The sequence below is a fragment of the Plecotus auritus genome (assembly GCF_963455305.1).
Source record: "Plecotus auritus genome assembly, chromosome: 8".
Taxonomy (NCBI): domain Eukaryota; kingdom Metazoa; phylum Chordata; class Mammalia; order Chiroptera; family Vespertilionidae; genus Plecotus; species Plecotus auritus.
In genome coordinates, this window is record NC_137782.1 from 164,803,947 (window position 1) to 164,829,798 (window position 25,852).

A 25,852-nucleotide genomic window follows, 5' to 3' on the forward strand; every position below is an offset into this window, starting at 1 on the left:
GAGCACCCACTGAGGAAAAGCGCTGTCCTACTCGCTGCAGGGGGCGTAAGGATGAAGAGGTCCTTCAAGTTAAACCGCCTGGAGTCCGACGATGAGGTAAGTACACAGATATCTCCTCTAAAGGGAAAATCAGAAATGCTACAAGAAAATCGTGTAAGACATCCCAGGAGGTTCCAAATAAGGAAAGAGATGGCTGTGGCGGGGAGGCAGTGAAGAACTTTATGAAGAAAGTTTATGAAGAATCTGAGATGGGCCTGGGACCATTAAGGAATATAAAATTAGCAAGTTTTGTGTTTGAAGATCTCCGTTCTATGATGATCTACACAAACAATGATATCACCATATTATTGATTGGCACCCTACCTCGGGGACATTTTGACCTCATGGAAGATAAGATAGACACAGAATTAAAGTTATTTCCACCTTATGAAGAATATGGGTTGTGTCAGTTCTAACTCCCTAACTGGTTCAATTCTAAAGTCTAAAACCTGAGTGAATACCTTCAGTACTAGGACTAGACAGCATCCAATGGTGAATAGCTTACCGGTAAAATCAGCCCATCCTGTTTTTTGACAACCAAAGAAAAACTTCTTTATGTTTCCTGCAAATCCTAATAACTTCTAGCCTTTATTCACAATTCTATGTTTAGGAGCAACAAGAAGAGGGCTGAGCCTTTTCCTACCTGCCAGTCCTTCAACTACTTGAAAACAACAATCTCATTTTTCTTATTCTTCTCTTCTCCATGCTAAAAATACGCAATCCTTCCAAAACCAGCCTTCACCGGACGACCCCCAATTATCCCAGTGGCCTTGGTCTTCCTCAATGCCTTTCTTAAATCCCATGAAAAATGCCAAGAGCCAAATTTCTCCTGAGAATTAGGAGTGCATGTCTACGCTCACTCCAACATGTGTTCCATGATAGCGGCCAAACAAGCATATGGTCCGATAAAGTGAATGTTGAAAGATACTTTTCCCACTTACAACCCATTTGCATTCTAAAGAAAACAAGGTAGACGTTCACTTTTTTAAAAAGGCTATCTTTCAACTCCTAATGAGGAGGTTATTGCAAGTGTGTGAGGAATTATGTTGCCTTAAATCTTTATAATTTTTTTTAAAAGAAGTTAGGTTTCTGGGGCAGAATGCTAGATGTCACCCCTGGAATCTCTTTTCTCCTTTTCCATAGGAATTTAGAATTTTAGCTGAGTTTGGCTGCTCACCGGAAACACTTCCCAGCCTCTCTTGCTGCTAGGTGAGGCCACATGACTAAAGCGTTGCCATGAAAATGAGGGGAAGTGAGGTGAGCAATGTCAGCATGACTTGCTTAAAAGACAGGACTGTCCTTCATGTCCTCTCTTTCCCTCCTTCTGCTGGTTCCACGTGGCAACAGTTGGGCACCCAGAGACGAAAGTCCTGGATGACCTCATTGGGCACAGAGCCCACAGACCCCGCCTGGACTGTGACATGAGAGAAAGGAAAACCACTTCCTTGTCGCTGGAGCCACTGTATTTTTGAGCCTCTCTGTACCCTAGATAACATCAGGATCTAATAATCTCATTTAGGAGTGCTTTAGAAATCCCATGATGCAAACAGACGTGAGTCCTGAGCCACCCGAAGCAAACCAAGTGGCTGCCTTCACAGGAAAGAGAAGAAGTGAGAGCTGAAACGATTCTATCCTTCCCGAGGGGAGGCCTTCACAAACATTCATGGGCTCGGAGGGCGGGCCTTCTACCTGTAGAGCCAAACCACAGGGAACTGGAAAGTACTGCGCCTACAAAGAAAATGCAGGGGAGGCGAGGAGAACGGAGAACTCCCAAACCTAACTGAGGTGCCAAAGAGTCAAGTGGACGCCTCTCAGTCAAAAGCAAGTAGCAAAAGACCATCTCAAAGACTGTGGTAAAGCTGTCACCATGGGCTTTTAACGTGTTAAAGCTGCCTGACACTCTCAAGCCAGGCTCATGTGCTCTATCTATAACAATAAAAGCATAATATGCTAATTAGACCAGCGTCCTTCCAGACGTCCTACCGGACCACCTTCCAGACAAAGCCTGGGCTGCAAGGGAAGCCCAGGTCCTGGGTGCCAGAGGGAAGCTGGTGCCGGCAGCCAGGGAAAGGAAGGCATACCCTTGTATGAATTTTGTGCATCGGGCCTCTAGTATATATAATAAAGGATGAATTCAAAGATCTGTTCTTTATGTGGCAAGCCAAATCATATCCATGTTAAATGTTAGGCAAGTATTTAAAAATACTTGGCTAGCGAATCTTTGTCTTCTTTTATTTCTTTTCTTTTTTATTTTTGGTCAGTTGGCTTTAAAAAATTTATTAAACTTATTTTTTAGTTTAAGTATAGTTGGTATACAATCTTATATTGGTTATATTAGTTTCAGATGTATAATATAGTGATTCAACATTTTTATACCTTACAATGTGATCGATCACCCAACTAATTCTAGTAATCATCTGTCATCGTGTAAACTTTCCACAATATTATTGACTATATTCCCTTTCTCCTTTTTACCCATCCACGCCTTCCTCTCTTCTGATAACCATCCCTCTAAAATTTTTAGTTATTGATTTGAGAGAGAGAGAGAGAAACATTGATTTGTGGTTCCACTTATTTATGCATTCATTGGTTGATTCTTGTACGTATATGACTTGACGAGGGATCAAATCCACAACCTTGGCATGTCGGAATAATATTCTAACTAAGAGCTACCTGGCCAGGCCTGTTTTGTTTTGTTTTTAGATTCCACATGTAAGTGAAACCACATGGTATTTATCTTTCTCTGCCTGACTTATTTCACTTAGATTCATCCATGTTGTCACAAATGGCAAGATGTCATTCTTCTTATCTACAATAATGAAAGAGAAAGATGCAAATTGACCATACCTTTGTGACACCCACCGGCCAATCAGGAGTAAGTATGCAAATTAACCCAACAAAGATGGCCGGTTAATTTGCATACACAGGCACTGAGCAGTTGGGGGCGGGACACTTGCATTGTTGCCATGGCGACGAGGCAGGCGTTCTGCACCGCCCCAGCCGCTCTGGGCCTCTGGGCAGCGTGGGAAGGTGGAAAGGCAGCTCCGGGCCTGAGCAAAGGCAGTGCCGGCAGCCAGGGGAAGGAAGGCCCATTCTTGCACGAATCTTCGTGCATCGGGCATCTAGTTGCTGTATAATATTCCTCTGTGTGTGTGTGTGTGTGTGTGTGTGTGTGATATATCACATTTTCTTTGTCCACTCACCTATCGATGGATGCCTAGGTTGCTTCTATATGTTGACTATTGTAGATAATGCTGCAATGAACAAAGGGGGTGCATATATCTTTTTGAATTAGTGTTCTCATTTGGCTAATACCCAGAATTGGAATTGCTGGGTTGAATGGCAGTTCTATTTTCAGTTTTTTGAGGAAACTCCATATGGTACTGCTTTCCATAGGGGCTACACCAATTGCAGTCCCACCAACAGTGCCTGAAGGTTCCCTTTTCTCCACATCTTTGCCAACACATCATTTGTTGATTTTTTGATTAACAGCCATTCTGACCGGTGGGAGGTGATATATCTCATTGTGGTTTTGATTTGCATTTTCCTGATGATTAGTATCATTAAGCATCTTTATATGTCTGTTGGCCATCTATTTCTTCTTTGGAGAAGTGTCTTTTCATGTCTTCTGCCCATTTTTTTTTCGATTGGATTGTTCATTTTTTGTTACTGAGTTGTTTGAGTTTCTTATATATTTTGGATATCAACCCCTATATAACATTTGCAAATGTATTGTCCCATTCAGTAGGTTGCCTTATTGTTTTGTTGAAGGTTTCCTTTGGTATGCAGAAGGTTATTAGTTTGATGTGGTCCCATTTGTTTATTTTTTCTGTTGTTTCCCTTGCTCAAGGGACTTTACCAAAAAGATTTTACTTGGACTGATGTCAGATAAAGTTTACTTCCTATGTTTTCTTCTAGGAGTTTTACGGTTCTAGGACTTAAAATTAAATCTTTAAGCGATTCTGAGTTCATTTTTGTATGTGGTATAAGAGAGTGGTCCAGTTTCATTTCTCTGCATGTATCTGCCCAATTTTCCCAACGCTACTTGTTAAAGAGACTGTCATTGCTCTAGTGTATATTTTTACCTCCTTTGTCATAGATTAGTTGACCATATAAGCAGGGGTTTATTTCTGAGTTCTCTACTCTAGTCCATTGATCTGTGTCTGTTTTTGTGTAAGTACCATACTGTTTTGATTATTACAGCTTTGGAGTATAGTTTGAGATCAGGGAGCATGATACCTCCAACTGTGTTCTTCTTTCTCAAGATTGCTTTGGCTCCTTGGGGTCTTCTGTGGTTCCGTACACATTTTAGGATTATTTCTAGCTCTGAGAAGAACGACATTGGCATTTTGATGGGAACTGCACTGACCAAAACGCAAAGCTCCATCATACCTCTTGTGGCAGCCACTTAATTTCACCCCCCATGCGTCAAAACTGTCTTGCACATGAGTCAGCTTTGCAAACCCAAGCATATAAAGTAACAGCAGTCATGGCATCTTCTAAATGTGGTTTTTGTTTTGTTATTGTTGTTGTTTTAGACATTAGAAACCATTTCTTAGGTACCCTTGAGCTAACTCTTACACTGAGCAACCATAAGAAACACTGCCTCTCTACTGTGAAATTTTCCTGTCCACGCTTATAAAATGTTTAGTTCTTTTCTCTATGTGAACTGTCAACTATTATTAAATTATATTTACTATTATTAGAATAAAATTTTCTTAAATATTATGAAATAGTCATCTCTGGGCACATTCACAAATGGATCAGGTCATGCTCTTATCTACAGAGTGTCTTTGAAATACAGAGGCAGCATTGAGTCTCTGAGCTCCTTCAGTGTACAAAGTCACCATTCTTCCCTGCTCCGAGGAATGGCCATTCCTGGCTCACTATGGCCTCGCCCTTGTCATTATAGCCTTGACCTTCAGAGGTCATCACAGTCACAGTCCAGGAAACCTGTTGTGCCTCGCGGGCCCGGTTCCAGCATGTTCTAGGTCCCCTGTGCGGGCCAGTGAAGCAGACTGAATCTTGCAGGGCTGGGGCCCTTCCAAAGGGGACAGACGTTCCCTGCAGACAAACCTGGACACATTCTGCTAATCAAATGCAGCAGGTGGGAAATGGGGGCGGGCAGCGTGGAATTCTCTTCTCTGATGAGTCATCCCGGCGTCCTTCTGTATGAAGGGTTTCACCATTATTTTATAGAGTTTACATGAGGGCAAAGGAAGGGGTAGGGTGGGGTTTGGCAAGAGAAGAAACTAGAAGGCCTTCCAAACCCTGGAGCTTAGATTGTTGCTTTTCCTTTTCCTGTAAAAAAAATTCCCAGAAAAATCCTGATAAAAAAAAAAATCATCCTTTCTAGAAAAAAAAAAAAAATGGCTACTGACCAGGAGTGGAAACTTTGAGGGAAAGTCAACATTATGGCAGAAGTGAAACTGAAAGTAGCAAAGATTAAGGCCTACATCTGTGAACACACTCTTCTTCATTCCGCATCTTTGATCCCAATAGTAAGGATGGCAGGATTGTGACTAAGAACTTGAACTTTTCAAAGAATGTTAGATTAGAAGTCAATGAAACCCTGGCCCCCCCGCTAGTCCAATGCTTGCTGCCTTGGTCCTTTCTTACCGTAACCTACCAGGGTATGTCCTACACTCTCAAAGGGAACAGATTACTGACACCTGCTCAGTAGGACTAGGGTCAGACAGGCTGGTCTCAGCAGAGATCTGATCTGGGCTTGGTATCCTGGAAGATGTCCAGTGTAGCAACTGGTCTGGGAACCTGAGCTGGCCTGACTGGGTCCTTGGAGCAGAATGGGGCAGGAAGGAGGTGGTGAGGACTAGCCCACTGCAGGGGCCCAAGGGAGAAGGCAAGAACAGGTGACAGACCACAGCAGCAGGTGATGCAATCGCTGGGCTTCCCAGCAGGTGAGGAGGGCAGGACCCAAGGACTCTGGGATGGACTGCGATTCACGGGCAGCAGCCAAGTCTTGGAGAGGACGCAGGTTGGCAACAACAGGAACTCGGGGTCAAGGCGGAAGACGAGTTATAACAACTGAGGAAAATACACAGAGGCTCTGGTGTGCAGGAGTGAGGCAGGAAGTCCCTTGCATTGAGTTCCAGAAGAGGCAGCTGGTTCTGCTTGAACCCCCTGTGCTCAGGCAGGAGTGGCCCCAGGAGCCAGGGAGGCACTGAGCCTCTAGGAAAGGAGAAGCAGGCCATGCAAAATACGGAAACCAGACGTAGTCAGAGAGAAAACACAGATCAGGGGGCAGAGATGAAGCCCAGCAGGCAGGAGAGAGGGGGCAGCTGTCGCAAGGCCAGTCAGTGCTTAAGAATCACTCAAAGAGCCGTGGCCTTGACAAAGAGCTTCTGGGCCGTGTGAATGTGTTTGGTAAGCCCCATTCCTGGACAGAACCTTCTCGGTGGACCTCAGTCAGTGGAGGGGAGGATAAGCCTCCTCATCTAGTAGGAATCTGTGGTATCTCTGAAGGGTCAGCCCCGTCCTCCAACCAGGCTCCGGTCCTTCTGGAGAACGTGTATCTCCCAGGGGCCCTGCCAGGTCAGCTGGGGGCCAGGCTCCTCGGGGAGCAGCCCATTCCTTTTGGTGTGGGCATCTCCATCCTCCAGGGCTCTGCCTGCCCGCATCTGGTTATCATCCCTGATGCTAAACACACATGAGCACTGAGTTCACAGGTAGACTGGGTGGGGAGGCAGTGGGGCAGAAGAGGGTGGTTTTGCCACTGGGTCCAGCATCCAAGGTCCATGCCCATATGGTCAAACCATAAATCCAGACACCTGCACGATGGTAGGGAGACCCCCCTCCCTCCCCAGCCTTTCTGGGTGCAAATATTCTGCTCTTCCAATCATCAGTGACGAGGAAGGTGATGATGATGCTGAGGGAGGCACTGGGTAGGGGAAGACCAGGAGGGTAAGGAGAGAGATCAGCTCTAACAGATTTTTCTTCTCTAAATGGTTATGATTAGAGCCCCCAGGGAGGCTTTCAAGACTTTAAATACTTAGATGCTGCAATGGCTGCTTTTAACAGGATGACGCCAGTTTTGAATGGCAGATCAGAGGGCAGTGGATAGTTCTAAGTGGCTCTGCTGACCACAGAATATTTTCACTGAGAGAACTGCAGAGAGGGCAGGCAAAATTTGTATTAATGTTTAATGTTATTGCTTGCTTATTGGCTTCAGGTTCAATCTAGGATAAAGTCATTTTTGCTTGTGTACACCTGCTTTGCTATATGCAAGGCGATTTATAGAACCAGCATGTACACTACACTCATGCCCTTTTTCTTGAGTGTGTGACCTAATTTTATTCTTTAAAATGGTCAGAGAAATGAATAGGTTTGGGTCTTGCTTTTATACCAGGACAGCTTGATCTCAGATTGGCTGGTGGGCCCTGCAGAGGTGAGGACCTTCTCATGACCTCAGCGCAATGCAAACCTTTCCACTCTGGGTCTCTGTCTCCCTCAGCAGGAGGAAGGGGCCTTGGAGGGAGGTGGTGCTGTGGGCAGTGGTGGGGGCCCATGGAGGCATCAAGGGGAGGGCAGAGAGCTGGGGGGGATTGACAGCCAGTCCATCTGGAGTGGGTCGAGAGCAGGCATGGCAGGTGTGGTGGGCATGGCTGGGTGGAATGGTGAGTCAGGAGCAGAATGTGGAAGACTCTAGAGGTCAAACTGAGGAGGTTGGATTTTATTCTAAAGGAGCTAGGAAGGCGTAGCTTCGGATCCGTGTTTTGAAGATCACAGCTAGCAGTATTAATGGAAGAACCAGAACAGGAAGGACGGGAAGCAGGGAGACACTGCAAAGGCTACTGACATACTCCGGTCTAAAACAGATAAAAGTCTACACCAGGAGAAAGGTAGGATGGATATAAAAGGCAAAGTAGAGACGGACTCCCAGATAAAGAGCAGGCTGACAGCTGTGGGGGGCTGCAGGAAGGGGTGCAGAGAACAGTCATCCAGTCCACTATCAATTTCTTAAAGGGACCCTATGGTTCACCCTAAACATATAACATAGTTTCTGAAAATACCCTTTTCACGTTCCCATTCTACTTACCCATATCGATGACGACCCACATCCCGGATGAGCCTCTCGGAGAGGTAGGCGCCGATCCGGTCTAGCTTTTCTGGAGCCGAGAGGGCGTAGAAGGTCAGCTTCTCCATGTTGGTCTTCACCAGGCCGTCCTGGAAAAGACAGACCGTTCCTGCTCTCGGCAGCCCTACCGTGGCCGGCAGAGTTCAAGTTCAAGGTAAAATTCGTTCAGTTTTATCAACATTAGGCAGGGTGCCACAAGCATGTGACAGACAGCATGCAGATTTCAGGGATAGAGAGAGGATTAAGATATAGTTCTTCCCTCTAGGAACTCACAACTTAGCCCAAAGTGTGTTGGCTAGAACTAAAGCTAGTAAGTGCTATAAATGTGTGAGTGTGTGTGTGTGTGTGTGTGTGTGTGTGTGTGTGTGAGAGAGTATATACTTGTGTACATAAATGTGTATATATACATGAAAGCATATATGTGCATGTGTGTATAGGTATGTGTTTACACACATATGGGTGTGTGTGTGTGTGTGTGTGTGTGTGTGTATGAAGGCTTCATTGAAAGTGACTCAGAAGTAAAACGTGTCGGATATCCAGCACCATGAACAGGAAGGAGAAGGCAGCTCTGTAACTCATAGGGAATTCTCCAGAGGGTTCTGGAAATGTGACCCCCACCTTCTCCTCTGCCCATCACAAAGAGGTCATGAGTCCCAGAGAGCAAGTCAAGCACATCCGATTCTGACGTTCCTGAAAGCACACACTGTGTGATGCAGCCTGAGTGGGGGGGTGGTGGCTTGGAAGCCAAGAAGCCAGGTGCCCTGTGTGCACATCCCAACACCTGGCAGACCCAGGGGGAGCCGGGAGACGACATGGGCTCCTGAGCCGAAACCCAGACGGGAAGTGTTCGCACTAAACACAGGAGCAGTCCTGGCAAGAGAGTCGGCAACTCAAGGAACTATCACCCAGAGACACGAGCGAGAAAGATGTCTCAGGTCAGCAAAGGCCCAAAGCAGGCCAAGCCCACTCAGAGCCCTGAGCTCAGAGATCTCAATCCCTCAACCCTCAGCCCCTCCCCGCCCCCCACAGCTTCTCCAAGGGGGCCCAAGAGCAAGGGGCCCTGGAGGCCGGCCTCCCCTCCTAGCACCCCAACATGGAGAGAAGCAGCAAGTGCCAGCCGGAGAAGTGACGCACCTCGGGGTCCTCAGGGAAGATGTTGTCAACCAGCCTTTTGTATCTGGGGCGCAGGGCGCCACAGCAGCCGCACACACCTGGAGGGGCAGAGAGACACTCGTGAGCACAGCCTCCGGGTCAGGCCCAGGGGACCGGGGACCAGGCCAGGGGGGCCTATAAGGAACCAAACCCAAGAGGGAAACAGAAAGGTCCTTCCCCTCGAGTGCAGGCCTCATCCTTCCCAGGGCTGGCATCTCCCACTACTTCCCCACCTGCCATTTGCCTTTCTCGCTTCCCGCCTTTTGCTTGGGGTCAGGCGCAGTGTCCTATGCAGGTGATGGCAGCAGCCCAGCACCTGGTCACGGTGCCAGGCCACGGGGAGCATCTGAGGGGCGAGGCTTTGGGATGGGAGCTTACATATAGGTCAGGTGCTGCCCCCTCATATCGCACTGTTATGTACACACACACACACACACACACACACACACACACACACACTATAAAACTGCCTCCTGCAGCTCTGGAATCTTCTCCCGTGTCAGGAAGATGGACAGCTGGGAGATGCGGTCCCTCTTCCTCCGCTGACCCCTTGTTTGCTTCCCACTTCTTTCATTCTCTGCCCCTCAATTTCCTCTACCGCTCTCTCTCCTGAGGCCATTTCCAACATAGAAAGTTGTGTGAAACTCTGGTAAATTAACATTACCATTAATAATTAAGATTTGAAAATGCATCTTTAAGGCAGCGTGTCCGTGGTGTTTGAAAACTGGTGTTTGAGAGTAGGGAGGGCCTCAGGGGCAGCCAGCCCGCGGTTCTCAATGCCAGCCACGCCCCCTCCCCCATCACCACGCTGTGGCCCAAGGAAAAACCGTGATAGGTTTTAGAAAGCTGCATCTATTCCGTTAGGAGGCTGAGATTTGTCTTTGGTGCTGTGAAATGATGGTGTTGGGAAATCCGTGACACTCAAACGAACCTTGGGGAAAGTACTCCATTTCAGGTCCCACCATAAAGGGTTCTCAATTGGTGAAGAAAGCGGAGCCTCTGGGAACCACCTGTAACTTTCCTCCCAAGAAGGGCCCTCCCTGGGGCGCCCGGCACCCCTCCCCGTGCTGGGGGAGGAAAGAGGAGAGCAGGGCCAGGCCTGGGAAAGTCTCCTTCCCAAACAGTTGCTGCCCCCCATTTCCACCAATTAACGCTGAATTCTGCTTGTACAAACTCTCTGCTTGAAATGCAAATGTGCCCTGGAAGGGTCAGGACTAAGGGCTTTTCAGAGAAGAATAAAGTGCTTCTGTGGGAATCGCTTTAATCACACAAGGAGCTTTCCCAGGCGGGCGGGCAGAGAGCAGGCTCTGGGCGCTGTGATTGGGAGAAGTGGGGGTCGGGCAGTGCCCGGAGGAGGAAGGAGAGGAGATCTGGGCTCTAGGGGTGATTTGGATATGAGCGGATGGGCTGTCCTGGGGAAGCTTCGGGGCACCCCCAGAGAGCAGGATAGCAGAGAGCTGGTTTGTGGCACCCCTCTCCCCACCCCAGGGCTAGCTAGGAGCCCCAGCCTCCCTGGGGCCAAGGATAGGGAGGTTGGCAAGCCCAGGCCCCCGAGCTCAGTGTTGCTGGGTTCAGCCCCTCATCTCCTGCCCACCCCCCACCGACACCCCCGCACCCCGGCCCAGAGGTGTGAGGGCTCCAGCTGGCTGGCACCAGGTTATTTCTCGTGATGGGACAGCTCCTGAAGGTCACGTTCCCCCTCTTGTGCCTCAAAGCCCAGGAGTTAAACCTGCCTTCCTCCCGAGGGGGGTTGCCTGGCCTCTGGCCACGCTGCTGTCAGGATGCTTCTTCCCCAGGCGTCCCAGCAGCCTCCCCCCACCACACCGGCCCTCAGACAGGGACGGTGCCCTCTGCGCTTTTAGGGCGTGAGCAAATAGAGAAGTGAAGTTAGGACTTAAAATACTCCTGTCAGTCCCTTCCTCGGACCTTCCTGAAGGGCCCAGGAGCCGGGCTGCCCTGAGAGGTTGTTGGAAACCCGGACTTGGAGAGCACAAGCCTTTGTGGGCGCCGGGGCAGAAGCCGCCGCGCAGGGCTCCGTGGGCTGTGGGGCTCTAGGCGGTCACTCTACTATCTGACCTGTCCCGTGTCGGAACGGGACCGCGGCGGAAAGGGACCGCGTCGGAATGGGACCGCGGCGGAAAGGGACCGTCATATAATGAAAGTGATTTGGGGGACCTCAGCCAGAGGGCTGAAAGGCCTGAGCCGTTAGGGTGGTAATCAGAGCCTAACACGGCAGATAAAGGCCTCTCTCCCATTAGGCCAAGAGCTGGGACAGGAGCCGGGCCTCTGGGTGCCACCGCAGCTCAGGAGGTGATGGGAACCCACAGGCACCCCTAGAAGCTTCCATCCCGACGGTGAATTCAAAGTAGCTACAGCCAGGCCACAAGGGGGTGGGGGGAGACAAAGAACAGAAGACATGGAGAAGTAACTGAACACAGTTCGTTACCAAATATTAAGGGATACATCTGACATATTCCTTTAATCTTGCTCCTGATGGTATTTATTCTTTAAAACAATTTTTAAACCCTCACCTGAGGATTTTTTTTAAATTGATTTTTTTTTGTTTGTTAATCCTCATCAAGAATAATTTCCCATTGATTTTTAGAGAGAGTGGAAGGGAAGGGGAGAGGCAGAGAGAGAGAAACATTGATGTGAGAACGCACAAGCCCTGACCAGGACCAGGGATCGAGCCTGCAACCGAGGTACATGCACTTGACCGGAACTTGACCGGAATCGAACCGGGGACCCTTCGGTCTGCAGGCCAATGCTCTATCCACTGAGCCACACTGGCTAGGGCTAAAATTGATTTTTTTAGAGATCAATTTCAGGGATAGAACCCGCAACCTTTTGGTGTACAGGACAGCGCTCCAAACAACAGAGCCACCAGCCAGGGCTGATGGTATTCATTCTTTTTTTTTTTTTTTTTAAATATATATATTTTATTGATTTTTTACAGAGAGGAGGGGAGAGGGATAGAGAGTTAGAAACATCGATGAGAGAGAAACATCGATCAGCTGCCTCCTGCACACCTCCTACTGGGGATGTGCCCGCAACCCAGGTACATGCCCTTGACCGGAATCGAACCTGGGACCCTTCAGTCCGCAGGTCGACGCTCTATCCACTGAGCCAAACCGGTCAGGGCTGATGGTATTCATTCTTAACGTTAGTGCAGAGACTTAGGTGGAGCTGTAACTCACAGCCAGGTGCCTACAAAAACCTTTAAATTCTGGGTCCTTCTATTTCTGGGAGAGCGCTCTCTGCCGTCTCTTACTCTCTGGGGATCACATCTGGCCGATCCGAACACGGGACACCGGAAGTCCGTTTATGAAGGGTCCCCTTCTGTCACCAGCACGGTTATACCTATTTTAAGTTCGAGAGGGAAATGTGATAGGGCCAACTTGACTGGTATGTCGCTGCTCTGGTTGCTGAAAATTCACATCAGCGGGGATTAACAGGGTGTCCAATGGCGGATTTCAGCGACTTCCTCCAACCTTAACCTCTGACTGTGGTTAGACGCGTCTGCCCGCCCTGCCATCTCCTGATGGTTCACCCGCCCGGCGCATTTGTTCTCGGCCCTTGCACTCAATATTCCCCATCTGGAATGCTCTTTCCTCCGTCCTCCCGGCTCCCACTCATTACCCTATGGAACAGGGGTCCTCAAACTATGGCCCGCGGGCCACATGCGGCCCGCCGAGGACATTTATCCGGCCCGCCGGGTGCCGCTGCCTGTCCTGCTTAGCAGCCGACGCGTACCGGGCCCGCAGTGCACACAGGAATTTGTTCATAGTTTTTTTTTAAACTATAGTCCGGCCCTCCAATGGTCTGAGGGACAGTGAACTGGCCCCCTGATTAAAAAGTTTGAGGACTCCTGCGAGTCTGCCCAGATGTCACCTCCTGTGGAGAACTTCCCCGACCTCCCTTAATGTACTACCCCAGTCCGTTCCTCTTCACAACTTTTCACTAACGGACACGCTTCATGTCTGAGCTCGGTCTCCGCCACCAACAGGGGAGTTTCTGAGGCCTCCGGTGCTTGCAGGGCAGTGCTCCTAGGAGCACCTCGGGCAGTGCTCCTGTCGGAGACCCGTTGGCTCCAGGGCCTGAATCTTGCCCAGCCCGCTTCTGGGGTGGCCATCACCCTGGGCTCTGGAGGCTCGGCTCACGGGGGCCAATCTCTCTCCAGGACTGGCTGGTGGGTAGCGTGGGGTCCGGGATCCTTCTGCCCTGCCCCTGCCACCTGCTGGCTCTGTGCCCACTGTGCCCCGGGTTCGGCCTGTGGTTGCAGCCCTGACCGCTCACCAGAATCACCCTTGCATCTCTGAGAAGGAGCCTGAGGTGTTCCACTGTGATCCTGGTGCACAGCCAGGTGAGAAGCACGGGCCCCGCTCTTTGCCTGCCCAGCATGTGACGGCCCAGCATGTGACGGCGGATCTCACAGCGGCTGGCAGCTCCGTGGGCTCTGGGCCTCTCATCTGGCCGCCAGCAGCATCTGTCTCCCCACGACTCTCAGGCACTGCAGCCCCGTTTCTCTTTTGCTCTTTTTGCTTGACCCTATTACCTCGACTGATCTGTGCTAAACTCTAGGCCGAGCACTTGACAAATATTTCAGATGACACTCATAAGAACCACGAAGGTATTACACTTGTTCTCATTTCACAGATAAAGAAGCAGGATCAGAGAGGTCTAGTGCCCTGCCCCAGGTCACACAGCACATACCTCTCTGCCATGATTCTCTCTCCCCTAATTCTCCCATCACTTTCCCCAAAATATATCCTCAACAATTTCTTAGGTCCATCCTGTGCTCGCTTTTGCCATAGCCACCGTCACTAGGACACCTCCTTGACACCTGAGATCCAGTCCTTGCAAATGCCACTTGGCCAGTCTCCTCCTTGCTTCAATTCTTTGCATATGCAGTTTTCTTATTTTATTGATTTTTTACAGAGAGGAAGGGAGAGGGATAGAGAGTTAGAAACATCAATGAGAGAAACATTGATCAGCTGCCTCCTGCACACCCCCTACTGGGGATGTGCCCGCAACCAAGGTACATGCCCTTGACCGGAATCGAACCTGGGACCCTTCAGTCCACAGGCCGATGCTCTATCCACTGAGCCAAACCGGTTAGGGCTATATATGTAGTTTTAAGGCAAATCTTTGCTTTACCGTCAAGCAGTGAAGGCGGCTCGCCATTATGTTAAATGTCAGCCCTTCAACTTAGTATTCAACCAGGGATGCCCTGTAAAGGTGGGGGATGGAGGGGTTGTGTCCTTCCTCTGCTGTAGCTGGGCCCCTTGCTCATGCTGTCTCCTGGAACAGCCCTTGTCCGGCAGCCAGAGGCCACATCAGAGTCCAGTGTGAGGAGGGCTGGGAGGTGGAGGAGGGGCGGACTGGGGGAGCCATCCAGCCCTGGAGAGCCCGGCGCTGCGGATGCAGGGTGTTCGGGTAACAGGGACAGGGCAGAGACTAGGAATGGTGAGGGAGCCTCAGGAGAGTCAGAGCCACAAGCTGGGGCCTTGGCAATCATCACGCGAGGGGGCCTCCCGCACCCTGCACCTGCCGATCCTCCTTGGAAGCCCTCCAGTTAACAATCCCTCGACTCCAGGCATCACATTCCCCCGCCAGCTGACCTCTGTAGGTACTTCGCACCGTATTATCCTGTACAAGCTTCTCCCACTGCCCTCAGGCTATTTCAGTGACTCATATTTCCCCCGTCAGGTAAACTGTGAATTCTTCGGTCTCGGTTTCCCTGGACCTCGGCACAGCAGGGCTGGGGGAAGGGGCAGGATCTGGGATGTCTTTGATCAGCCTGAGACCCAGGGAAGCCACCTCCTCTCCTCGCCCTTGGTTTCCTCTTTATAAACATCACTGCCATTATTCCCATTCACCAAGAAACATGCCTTTTTGCTCAAAATACTTCATATTTATTTTTATAACATTACAATCCCCTTGTAAAGGCACGGGCTGGATTTGATCATCCCTAACAAAGCAAACTAAATTCTTTTTACACAATTTACAATAAAGTTTAACCCAGGGCCGGCGGCACAGACACCCTTTCGAAAGAATTGGAGGAAGTTCAGAGAGAAAGGGGCAGGCCTCGTGTTCAGCTGATGTTAACTGAACCTTAGTCGTTTGCACAGTACTTGCTGGGTAGGGTAGGATGGGGAAGAGGAGGAATTTAAAAATATATAGGTTTTGTCATAAAAACAAAACAAAATAAAAAACACTCTACCGAGGACACCACACACACACACACACACACACACACACACACACACACATTTAAAGCTGATGATGTGTCACAATGAGACTAAGCAGTCCGTACATCTGAAGAAATCTCTGGGAGTTTGACGAATCCAGGAAGGCTCCCTGGAAGAGGCAAGCCCTGAGCTGGATCTCTAGGGGTATAGCGAACTGGTAAGTACTGGCGAATTCATGAAAGGAAAATATCAACAGCCCTTCAAAGGGAAAAATTTTAAGAAAACTAAAAAGGTTTCCCTTTCCCTTTTTCCTCATTTTTGATTTTTTAAAAGGAATACATGCTCACGTACAAGTCTGTAAAATAAGAAAAAATAAAAACGAATGTAAACATCACTTACACTCACACTATGCATGATTAACTATTACTATTTTAGTGTATTTGCTCTAGTTTTTGTTTCTCTACTTATGCATATTTTTAAAACATATGCATAAAATTGGGATCATACAGGATAGTGTAAAAACCTATCTTCTTATATTGTGAGCATCTGTCTTCTCATTAAATATTTTTCAGAGCCTCATGTCAATGGCTACTTGCTATTCCATCTTTTGACCAGACTCTGATTTATTTAATCATTTCCCATTGCTGTTTCCAATTTTTCATTATTCGGAATGATGCGGCAATCTGCCCTCGGTAATTAAAGCCGGGAGTCATACAGGGGGAGCCTGGCTGGGTTTTATTGGTGATAAAAAAGTCAAATGGCGCCGGGCCAGGACCTGACTCTCCTCGTCGGGGAAGATTCGGGATTGGAGAGACCAAGAGGAAATGCTGAGGAAAGTGAGTCTGGGAAGGAGGCAGAGTCCAAGCGTCCAAACAGATTTTCTTGGAAGTGGAATTAAACGCAGCCGAGTTCTCCCTGGGGAGACAGGCTGGGCCGGTGCGCGTCTGAATCTACAGACAAACCAGGAGCCTGACCGCCCGGAGCTCTTTGCGTTTCTAACATGCTCACTGCTTTGCAGCCCATCCTGGTGGATTGCCACCTTAAATGAGGATGAGGATTTAAGAAGAGAGAAATGCGTCCAACTGATTTAATGCCAGGGCTTCAATTCCTTCCTAACCGTACGCTTCCCTGGGATTTGGGATCACGCTTCGGGAGAGTTACAGCTAAAAATAAACAGAATGGTTTTCCATTCTTTGTCTCTTGGAACCACTAACAGCAGGAAGAAAAATTATCCCAATTCTTTTCAGGAGCCGGACAGGCTGGCTTCCCACCCCAGTCCCAGGTCTCACAAGTTGTGCAGATTTAGGCAAGGTAGTCAAGTCTCTGTGCCTCAGGCTACTCAGCTATAAGCCGGGAGTAACAGAACCTACTTCATAGGGTTGTGATGGAGATAAGCTAACACACGAAAGTTTTTAGAACTGTTCCTGGCTATTAATAAGCGCTCAAAGATGATTACCTATTATCATCATGGATGTTATTATGGTAATTATTATGAAAAGGCAGGATAGAACAAAATGGAATTTCGAAGCAGGAATGGCCCCGGGTTTTATTTTTTATTCGGTGTGTGAAGCACAAACAGCGATTCAGAAATCAGAGGTGGACAGACATCACCTCTCAGGTGCCCGAGGACAGAGCTCTCAGCAGAAACAGCACCGAGCGTGTCCCTGGGACAGCGGCTGCAGCTGCGTGTGTGAGTTTGTGCCCAGCTCTCTGCTCGGGATTTCACCTGCTTTCGTCCATTTAATCTTCACCGGGAGTCTCCAGGGCGGATGCAAGTATCCTTGTTTTACAGATGGCACCGAACCTCGGCTTTCATCCAGTCTGCTGACTTGTAGAACATTAAAGCACCAAGGGCTCGGCCCTCGAAGACCTTCTGTCGTTGGCGGGTAAAAATAGAAACGAAAATGTATTCAAAGGAATGTGGGACGTGTCATCAGGAGCATCCTAATTAAATGTCACACACGCAGAGCAGCATTGCTGAGGTAACTGGAGATAGGATGGGAGAGTGTCAGAGGAGACGCATGGTGAACATTATTTAAAAGAGAAGGGTTGTGTTGAATGGTGAGGAAAAGAGGGCTTGCCGTGTAGCAAGAATAGGTAGGAAGAAAACACTGACACTTCCCATTAGGTACGTAAGCACTTTGCACTTAAAAAGAAATCCCATGAGGTTAGTATTTTCAGATGAGAAAACCAAAGGTCAGCGAGGTCAGTGGACTTGCCCCAGATCACACAGGGAGCGAGAACAGAATCAGGGACAGAGCAAGAGGGGCCCCTGACTTCAGAGCAATGGGGTCTAAAGGTCTGAAGTGAGCATAAGCGTGTAGGCAGGAGCACGTGAAGAAAAGGTGCTCAGTAGAAAAGGATACTTTCTCAGATGGATCGTTTTTTAAAAGGTTATATATAACCGATGATAAAACCTGAACCCGCTCTGTGGATTGTACCAATGCAAACAACTATCAGCCTACTTCTGCCCACCCTGTATGTGCTGTCAAATCTTATTTCCCCCTCCAGTGGCAGCCAACCTACCAGGGGGCTGGCTGGTCGGTCAAAGGGGAGTTACTTGAGGGTTTGTTGAAAAGGAGATGTGAGACGGCGAGAAGAGTGTATTAGGAAGACCTGCCAGGAGGAATCTGGCCAGCGGAATTGGGTTCAGAGAGAACAGAGGTAGGAGGGCCACTAAGACCGGAGCCGGGCCCAAGGCAGAGGAAAATAAGGCCAGAGCAGGGCGGTGGCAAAGAGAAGAGAAAGGAAGGGCCGATGGGCACCCGTGAGTAAGGACCAATCTGCAGCTGGGACAGCACAGGGGAGGCCTGGGGCGGGGGGGGGGGGGGGGGGGGGCTGGGGGGGGGAGAGTCCAAAGCTTGGAATCAGTGACCAAAACGGATGCCTTACCCCCACCCTCAATGGTACATCCCGAGTCCCATGTCCTGGAGACTGGAATAGAAACTCACCCCACAACTGTGGGATGACAGCATCAATAACATCACATCACCAGAGTGATGTGTGAGGTCAGCCACGAGAAAGAGGGGGCCAGGGGCCAGAGTCTGAAAACGGCCCAGTACAATCAATGCAAAAGCTGAATAACAATCTGGAGGGAAGACAGTGGGGGAGCCTCCAGCCTCAGCGGTTTCTCAGATGCCCACTCGTCCTAAGCCCAGGATACTCCCTCACCAAGGCACTTGCAAACAAAGGGACTCAGAGTGAAACTTCGCCAGCTGGCTGACACGTATCGGAATAAATAATTTAAGGGCAAACCTCACTGGCAAAACTTTGAAGAATAAGTGACATCATGGAAAAATTCCTAGGGTGGAGTGTTTCATGAGAAAGGTCTATACTAAACTCCATCTGCAGTGTGCCCCAAACTCTGGAAATGATGATTAAATTAGGGCGGGGGACGTGGAGAAAAGACAACAGCGTGGCCCCCTGGAGTACCAAACCACAGCGAGTTTTCCCTTTTCATTGTCACGGCGCTGTGTAGATAGTTCCAACGCGCCCCCCCGCCCCGCCCCCCGGTTTTACTTGTCCGGAAGCCTGATTAGCAGGGTGTGTTTCCTCTGAGCCTCTGTTCCCCTTACCTGTTCTCACTCTCGCTCCTTTCTCCTTGCCTCAGTTCCTTGCTGGACCATCGCCCGTTCCTGCTCCTGGCTGCGGGGGACATTTCTAATTTTAAGGATGTTGGTACCTGCTATTCATCACTTCATCCTCCTCCCTTTCTTATCCCAGCTCAGTTACCACTAACTCCTCCAAGGTTGAATGTTAAAATGGAACCTTTAATAATTTTTATTTTGACATACTTTGAAATTTGGGGGGCGGGGGGAGGGGGGAGCATTGGGCAAGATTAACCGTGGCCACCAGAAGCAGGCACCATCTCCTCTCCTCACCGTTCCTGGGGCCTGGGCCTCCTTTGCCTCGTTAGAAAGTGACTCCCATACAGATCACACCATGAATCTTTGTTTTACTCACTGTGCAACACCCATTAGCAAATGCTAGCAAATATAGGGGCCTTTAAACCCAGTTATCTTGCCCAGCCTGTGTGGAGGTCAAGGTTCGATTCCTGGTCAGGGCACATGCCTGGGTTGCGGGCTCAATTCCCAGTGTGGGGCGTTCAGGAGGCAGCCAATCAATTATTCTTTCTCATCATTGATGCTTCTCTCTCCCGCCCCGCCCCCCCCCCCCAATCAATAAAAAAAAGTATATTTTTAAAAAACGTTATCTTATATTTGTACATCAAGATGGGTAGAATGAACGTGGTCGAGAAATCTGCTGTAAGCATGAGGCACTGAACCTCCAGGTTCTCCCCAGCCTGCTCTGAGCTCAGGCTACAGATGAAGGCTGTCTGTGTCTGTCATCCTAAATTGTTATTAATGTCTCAGCATTTTCAGAGCTCGCCACGGCCTGTGTGATTAAAATCTAGGTTTCAGCTTCTCAGCACAGGAGTGAAAACAACGATCAGAGCAGAACTTGCCTGCCAGTTTCCAACAAAATGATAATAATAACGGTTCCTGAGGGCCGTCTCAGACGTAGGGGCTGGTGTGGCATGTCAGCCCGCCCTCCCCTCACCCCCATACATGGTCGAGGAGAAATGGAGCTGGGGTGGGGGGTATGTGGATCCTTTCCTCCCCTTGGTTCATAGTATCTGCCATTGCTTATCTGCACAGGGAAGTGGGTAAGAACGGACTGGTGGCTTTGTTTGGAAACAACCTAAAGGTGCATCCATAGGGAACTGGCTAAATAAACGAGGGAACCTCTTGCAATGGAGACGATGCAGCCGCTGAATAAATAACGTAGAGCTATGAGCGCTGCCCCGATAGCTCTCCAAACATACCGTCAATGAAAAAGGGGCTGCAGCACACGGGCAGCATGATACCATTGGTGTGAAACACGCACAGGCCAAACGAACGTGGCGTGTGTGTACGTATGTGCATAAACAAGCTGTAGATGCACACAGACCCGTGAAGATACACAGCGCAGGGGTATCAGTGATCACGTCCCGTGTGGGCTCTGGAGCAGGGGCCTAGGGCTGAGGGGACGAGGTAGCCACTATGGCAGTCACTGGTCCCCTCTGGTTATTTCATTCAATAATTTTTAAAGTTCCGTTTCTTGGGCACACTAGCCACACGGTGTGTTCAGCAGCCACATGTGGCTAATGGCCACCTTATTGGACATGCAGATACAGGACATTTGTATCATTGTAGAAAGTTCTGTTGGGCAGCTCTGACTGAGAGCTTCAGTTTTTATTTTCATTTCCTCCCCCAACAAAAATGTTTTCTTACTCATTTAATTTAAAAATACATGTAATTTTGAGCCCAAACCGGTTTGGCTCAGTGGATAGAGTGTCGGCCTGCGGACTGAAGGGTCCCGGGTTCGATTCCGGTCAAGGGCATGTACCTTGGTTGCGGGCACATCCCCAGCAGGGGGTGTGCAGGAGGCAGCTGATCGATGTTTCTCTCTCATCGATGTTTCTGGCTCTCTATCCCTCTCCCTTCCTCTCTGTAAAAAATCAATAAAAATACATTAAAAAAAAAAGATAAAAATACATGTAATTTTGAATGTTTCTCCCATTTTCTCTTCAGGATAAAACGCCTCACAAAATCTGATGAGAATAATTTGCTGTTCAAAGATTTGGAACCCAAGAGTTTAAAACACACACACACACACACACACACACACACACACTTTGTTTTCTATACTTGCTCAGCTTGGGTCCTGCTGAAGCTGGTTAAAGACCCAGGCGTCATTTCATTCATTCATGCACACACATGCCTGTAACACAAACAGCTGAGTACATTAGACACGGTGGAAGATGGAAAATAATAGAATGTACAGTCCCTGTCCCCTTCAGCCTGAGCTCAAGCAGCTCTAATAAAAGGAAGTGCAAGTGGCACTTGGGCCAGAATGCTGGGACTTCCGAGGAGGGAGGTGTCATTTCAGCTGAGATGCTTCCCAGCAGATGTGAGGCAGAGATAATATACTGACCAAGAAAAGAAGGGCGGGAATGCCAGGCAGTGGGAACAGCATGAGCAAACGCTCCGAGGAGCCAGTGCAAGGGAGCATTCGGAAGGAAACCAGTGTGCCAGTCTGTCTAGGGCCGCCACGGGAAAGCTGGAGCATAGGGCGGGGCCAGGTGGTGAGGTGCCCCCAGTGCCAGGCCAAGAGGGGAGAACTGTCGTTACACTGAATGGCAGCCCAATCACCTTTCCTGTGCCTTAGAATGTACAAGGCATGTACTGCCAGTGGATAGACACATGGAGAATGGTCGACCCTCCCAACAGGCCACTAAGAATGGGACTATCCTGGCAGAAGAGCAGGACCAGACCCTGAACTAGGAGGGTCCACTGGTGGTGTGACCAACGTGAGTGTGCGCCACGGGCAGGCAGGGCCTCTGCAGCCTCCGCCCCCAGGGAAGGGGTAGGTCCGTGACAGGGCAAGTCCGAACGAAATCAGGGGTTTCTGGGTGTCTCACCCGCCCCAGAGCCAGGTGATGACATCTGGGATCAGGGTAGAGAACCAGAGGTGCGGTGCGCCACACCACGCCAACCCTGGCCCCGCTCCGCCCGGCACACGTGAACGTCACCAAGGTGAGGTGACAGCTGAAGGAAGGCGAGTCGAGGGACTTTCTACGGGAGACCTTTAGAGACCAGAGGCTGGCAGAACCTCACCGCGTCTGCACAGCAAGGGGCACGTTGAGGTTCAGAAAGTGGAACCGGTCAGGAGAGGATAAAATGGGGAGAGCCGAGGTGGTGAAGGCATCGGGCTGGGCAATCAGCCTCCCCTGGTGACCTTCTGGGCAGGTTTTCAGTAGAGAGGTGACATCGGAATATCAAAAACGGTATGTGGGTTAGGTGGGAATGACTATTAAGGGAGGAGGAGAGGTGTGATCTCACCTTCAATGGCTGCTGGGTTAGAAGCAGCATGAAATAGGACATGCATCATTTATTTAGCGAGAAAGGTAACGCGTGCGTGGCCTGTCTCTGCATCGATCGCCGTGGACACATGCCGTGGCAGGCGTGGGCCCCTGGGCCGGGGTGAACTTCTGATGTGGCATTGACATCTTTGGCTTCAAGTGTGGTTGGTTTTAGGACCCTAGGATGTATCTTGTGGCTTCGATGATAGAATTACCATTAACAGAGCACTGTTGGTATTTTATTGTGTAATTTCATCAGCACTCACTTTACAAACACTGATTATCAGCTTAAGTAGTGTATTGCTTACATGTATGGAAGGAAGTACTTTGTAGACCTTTTAAGCACAGGGCATCGCAATAAATGAGAGCAAGAGGCGAGCTTGATGCTTGTGTGTGTGTGTCTGTAGGTGTTCTGGGCGCAGGGTGGGGCCAGGTGGTGCATAAAGGGTGGGAATCCACTCATTGGAAATCCATCCATCCGAATACCTACTTCTCGGCGTCAAGGCACTCGATTTTTATTATAAGTGCACGTGAACTATGGGGATACAAAACCTTCTAATGGATACTTCCTGCCCTCAAAGAGCTTGAAGCACAGAGAGCAGAATCTATCACATGAAAACAGTCTTAGAAATTTCACCGGCGATTTGGTTTAAATTGGGAGTTAAGAACTAGAAATCAGGACTCGGGATTTACTACGCATTTATGCTTTCTCCATCCCGCACAATCCTTTCGGTTTCCCATTGTGGTCTCCAGGGAGCCTATAAAGGGCTGGGCTCGTCACCTCCAGGTTTCCAAGTGAACACACAGCACCAGATATAGAAGCTTCATGGCAATGGAGCCAAACTGCTGGAGAGCGAGTGCAAGAGCTTTAAACACACAGACAAACAAACAGATTTAAACCGCAGACTCTGAAAGGCTAGGAGTCCACGATCAATCATACAGAAGTCCAAGCCTGTAATCAGAGAGTCTGTCACAGCACGAGCCGTGGTGCCAGAGCGCAAAGCAGGCACCGGGCCCGGAGCTGCTGAGACTCCCAGCCAGGGCCAGGGTGGTCGCGGTGCCAGAGGAGGTTTCAGAAGCAACACTTCTGAAGCTCAAAACAGAAGCAAGAGCGCACAGAAGCAAGAGCGCGCCCTGGAATTCAGCAAAAATGCAAAAATAGGCCCTGGGTTGAGCCAAACGAAACATGCCAAGTAAGCAGCAGGCCAGGCCCAGCTAAGACCCATTTTGAATGAAGCCGTCAAGTGCGCACGGGCATCCCGGATGTACCTGCCTAAGAAGGGAAGTCCCTCCAGCAGAGTCTGCCCATTGCAAGGAGCCAGAGCATCGGTGGAGACAGCGGCTAAGCTGAGCGGGCCTCCCAGAGCAGAAACCTAGCTGGCAGGGACATGAAGCTCTCCTGACACAGCAGGAGCCGTTAAGAGGTTGGAATGCATTATTTTGTTTAATCCTCCCAACAATATTGAGGTGAGGTCTAGTGTTCCATTTTACAGGAAAATGAGGCTGAGCTCAGTTAAGTAACATCCAAAGTCACACCCCCAGCCCTAACCGGTTTGGCTCAGTGGATAGAGCGTCAGCCTGGGGACTCAAGGGTCCCAGGTTCGATTCCAGTCAAGGGCATGTACCTTGGTTGCGGGCACATCCCCAGTGGCGTGTGCAGGAGGCAGCTGATCGATGTTTCTCTCTCATCGATGTTTCTAACTCTCTATTCCTCTCCCTTCCTCTCTGTAAAAAATCAATAAAATAAAAACAAAAAAACAAAAAACAAAGTCACACCCCTGTCACCTGGGAGAGCTGGGATTCACACCAGCGCCTGTCAGAGTCCAAGATGTTCACACTTAATCCCTGGGCTGCAAAGGAGACTCAGATTTATTCACTTCTATGTGCCATTAGAAAAAAAAATCCATTTTTAGCCAGGGAAGTATAGGTCTTTGTGCAGAGATGTCACAGCCAGCACATTATTAAGAAACAGGTGAGTAATCAGGCCATTAAAGGCTACGCATTCTTAGGAGGATAACACCCCCGTGGGCTGCGAGGTCACGGAAGCCCCGAGCGGAAGTGGGGAAATCAATCCTGCACACACGCCTGGCCCTGCTCAGCCGTCAGTCCTGCCGTGCTGATGCTGCAGGCCTGCGAGAGCTGGGCTTTGTCCTGTCACTTAAGGTCCATTAGAGCCAGCAATGCCTCCAAGGCCTTACACCAGATGGCCCTCTATATGAGCCCTGTCCTGGCTGCGTCATCCGCCTCCCGGCTGCCAGCAACGGGCTGGACTTCCCAGGCCGGCTTCCTCCGCTCTCTGCTCAGCACATACGTTGTCTAGCAGCGTGCGCCCCTGACCAGCAGCTCTGAATGAGCGCTGTCATTGGGGTTCTGGGGACCGTCCTGGGCAGGAGCCCTGGTGCTGGCTGGCACAGTCCCTGGCTGTCTTTTAGCCCTCTGCCTGCCGGTGGTGCCAAACAGACCGGCGATTGTCTGCAGGCATGTTTTCTTCTCTTGCTGGGGTCCCTGCTGTGCTACTGCAATATAGTTTACACGCAATAAATGCGGATCTTCAGCGTCAGTGCCTTGAGTTTTGACAACTGTTTATACGCTGTGTCACACCCACCCAAACAAGACAGAGGCCTTTTTTTTTTTTTAATCCTCACCCCAGGATATGTTCCCATTGATTTTCAGGGAGAGTGGAAGAGAGAGGGAAAGACAGAGAGAAATATCCATGTGAGAGAAACACATCGATTGGTTGCCTCCAGCATGCGCCCCGACCAGGGCCCGGGCCAGGGAGGACCCCGCAACCGAGGTACAGGCCCTTGACTGGAATCGAACCCGGGACCCTCAGTCCACAAGCTGACACTCTATCCACTGAGCCAAACCTAGGCTAAGGTTGAACAAGGCAGAGGACATTTTGATCCCCTCAAAAAGTTTCCCTTTCCAGCCAACCCCCTCACCCAGCCATGATGCGGTTTCTAATTTCTGTCATGGATTTGTTTCTGCATGTCTCTTGAATAAGCATTCTAAAACATAATTAGAAGATTCCAGATAACTATCCACAGGTCTTGGATGGTGAAAAACACTTTTAATTATATTTATTTATATCCTGCCATTATAATGCATGCTCATGATACAAAAATACAAAAACAAAAACAAAATATTTTTTAAAAAAAATATTTTTTAAAAATCATCTGGGATCCTATCATTCAGAAATAACCACCGTCTTTGTTTGGGCTAATAGACGTGCATTGATTACAGACCAGCTCCTGGGTGTGGCATTATTAGCTTCTTATAAAGAAATAAAACTTGTTGCTGCTATGTGGGAGGCAGCTCACTCCAAAATCAACCTGCAATTTAAGGTGCCCAACACCTGTGGTTCAGCTGGGGCCCACATCTGAACTCACTGTTAATTGTCCTTGGTGGACTATGTCTGGCAGGCCCTGCCCACTGGCAGCCCCATGGACCGCTCATGGCACCTGCATCACT

At 49.4% G+C, this 25,852-nt stretch overlaps 1 protein-coding gene across 3 annotated transcripts in view; it reads right to left on the bottom strand.

Annotated features, from left to right (window-relative positions):
- Positions 1-25,852, bottom strand: part of EFR3B (EFR3 homolog B) — a 71,767-nt gene that overhangs the window by 34,319 nt on the left and 11,596 nt on the right. For all 3 annotated transcript variants that reach the window (XM_080686940.1, XM_080686939.1, XM_080686938.1), the window contains exons 2-3: positions 9,269-9,345; positions 8,096-8,223 (exon numbers count right to left, since the gene is read on the bottom strand). In XM_080686940.1, coding sequence (XP_080543066.1) covers positions 8,096-8,223; positions 9,269-9,345 — 205 coding nt within the window. The remainder of the gene's footprint in view (positions 1-8,095; positions 8,224-9,268; positions 9,346-25,852) is intronic.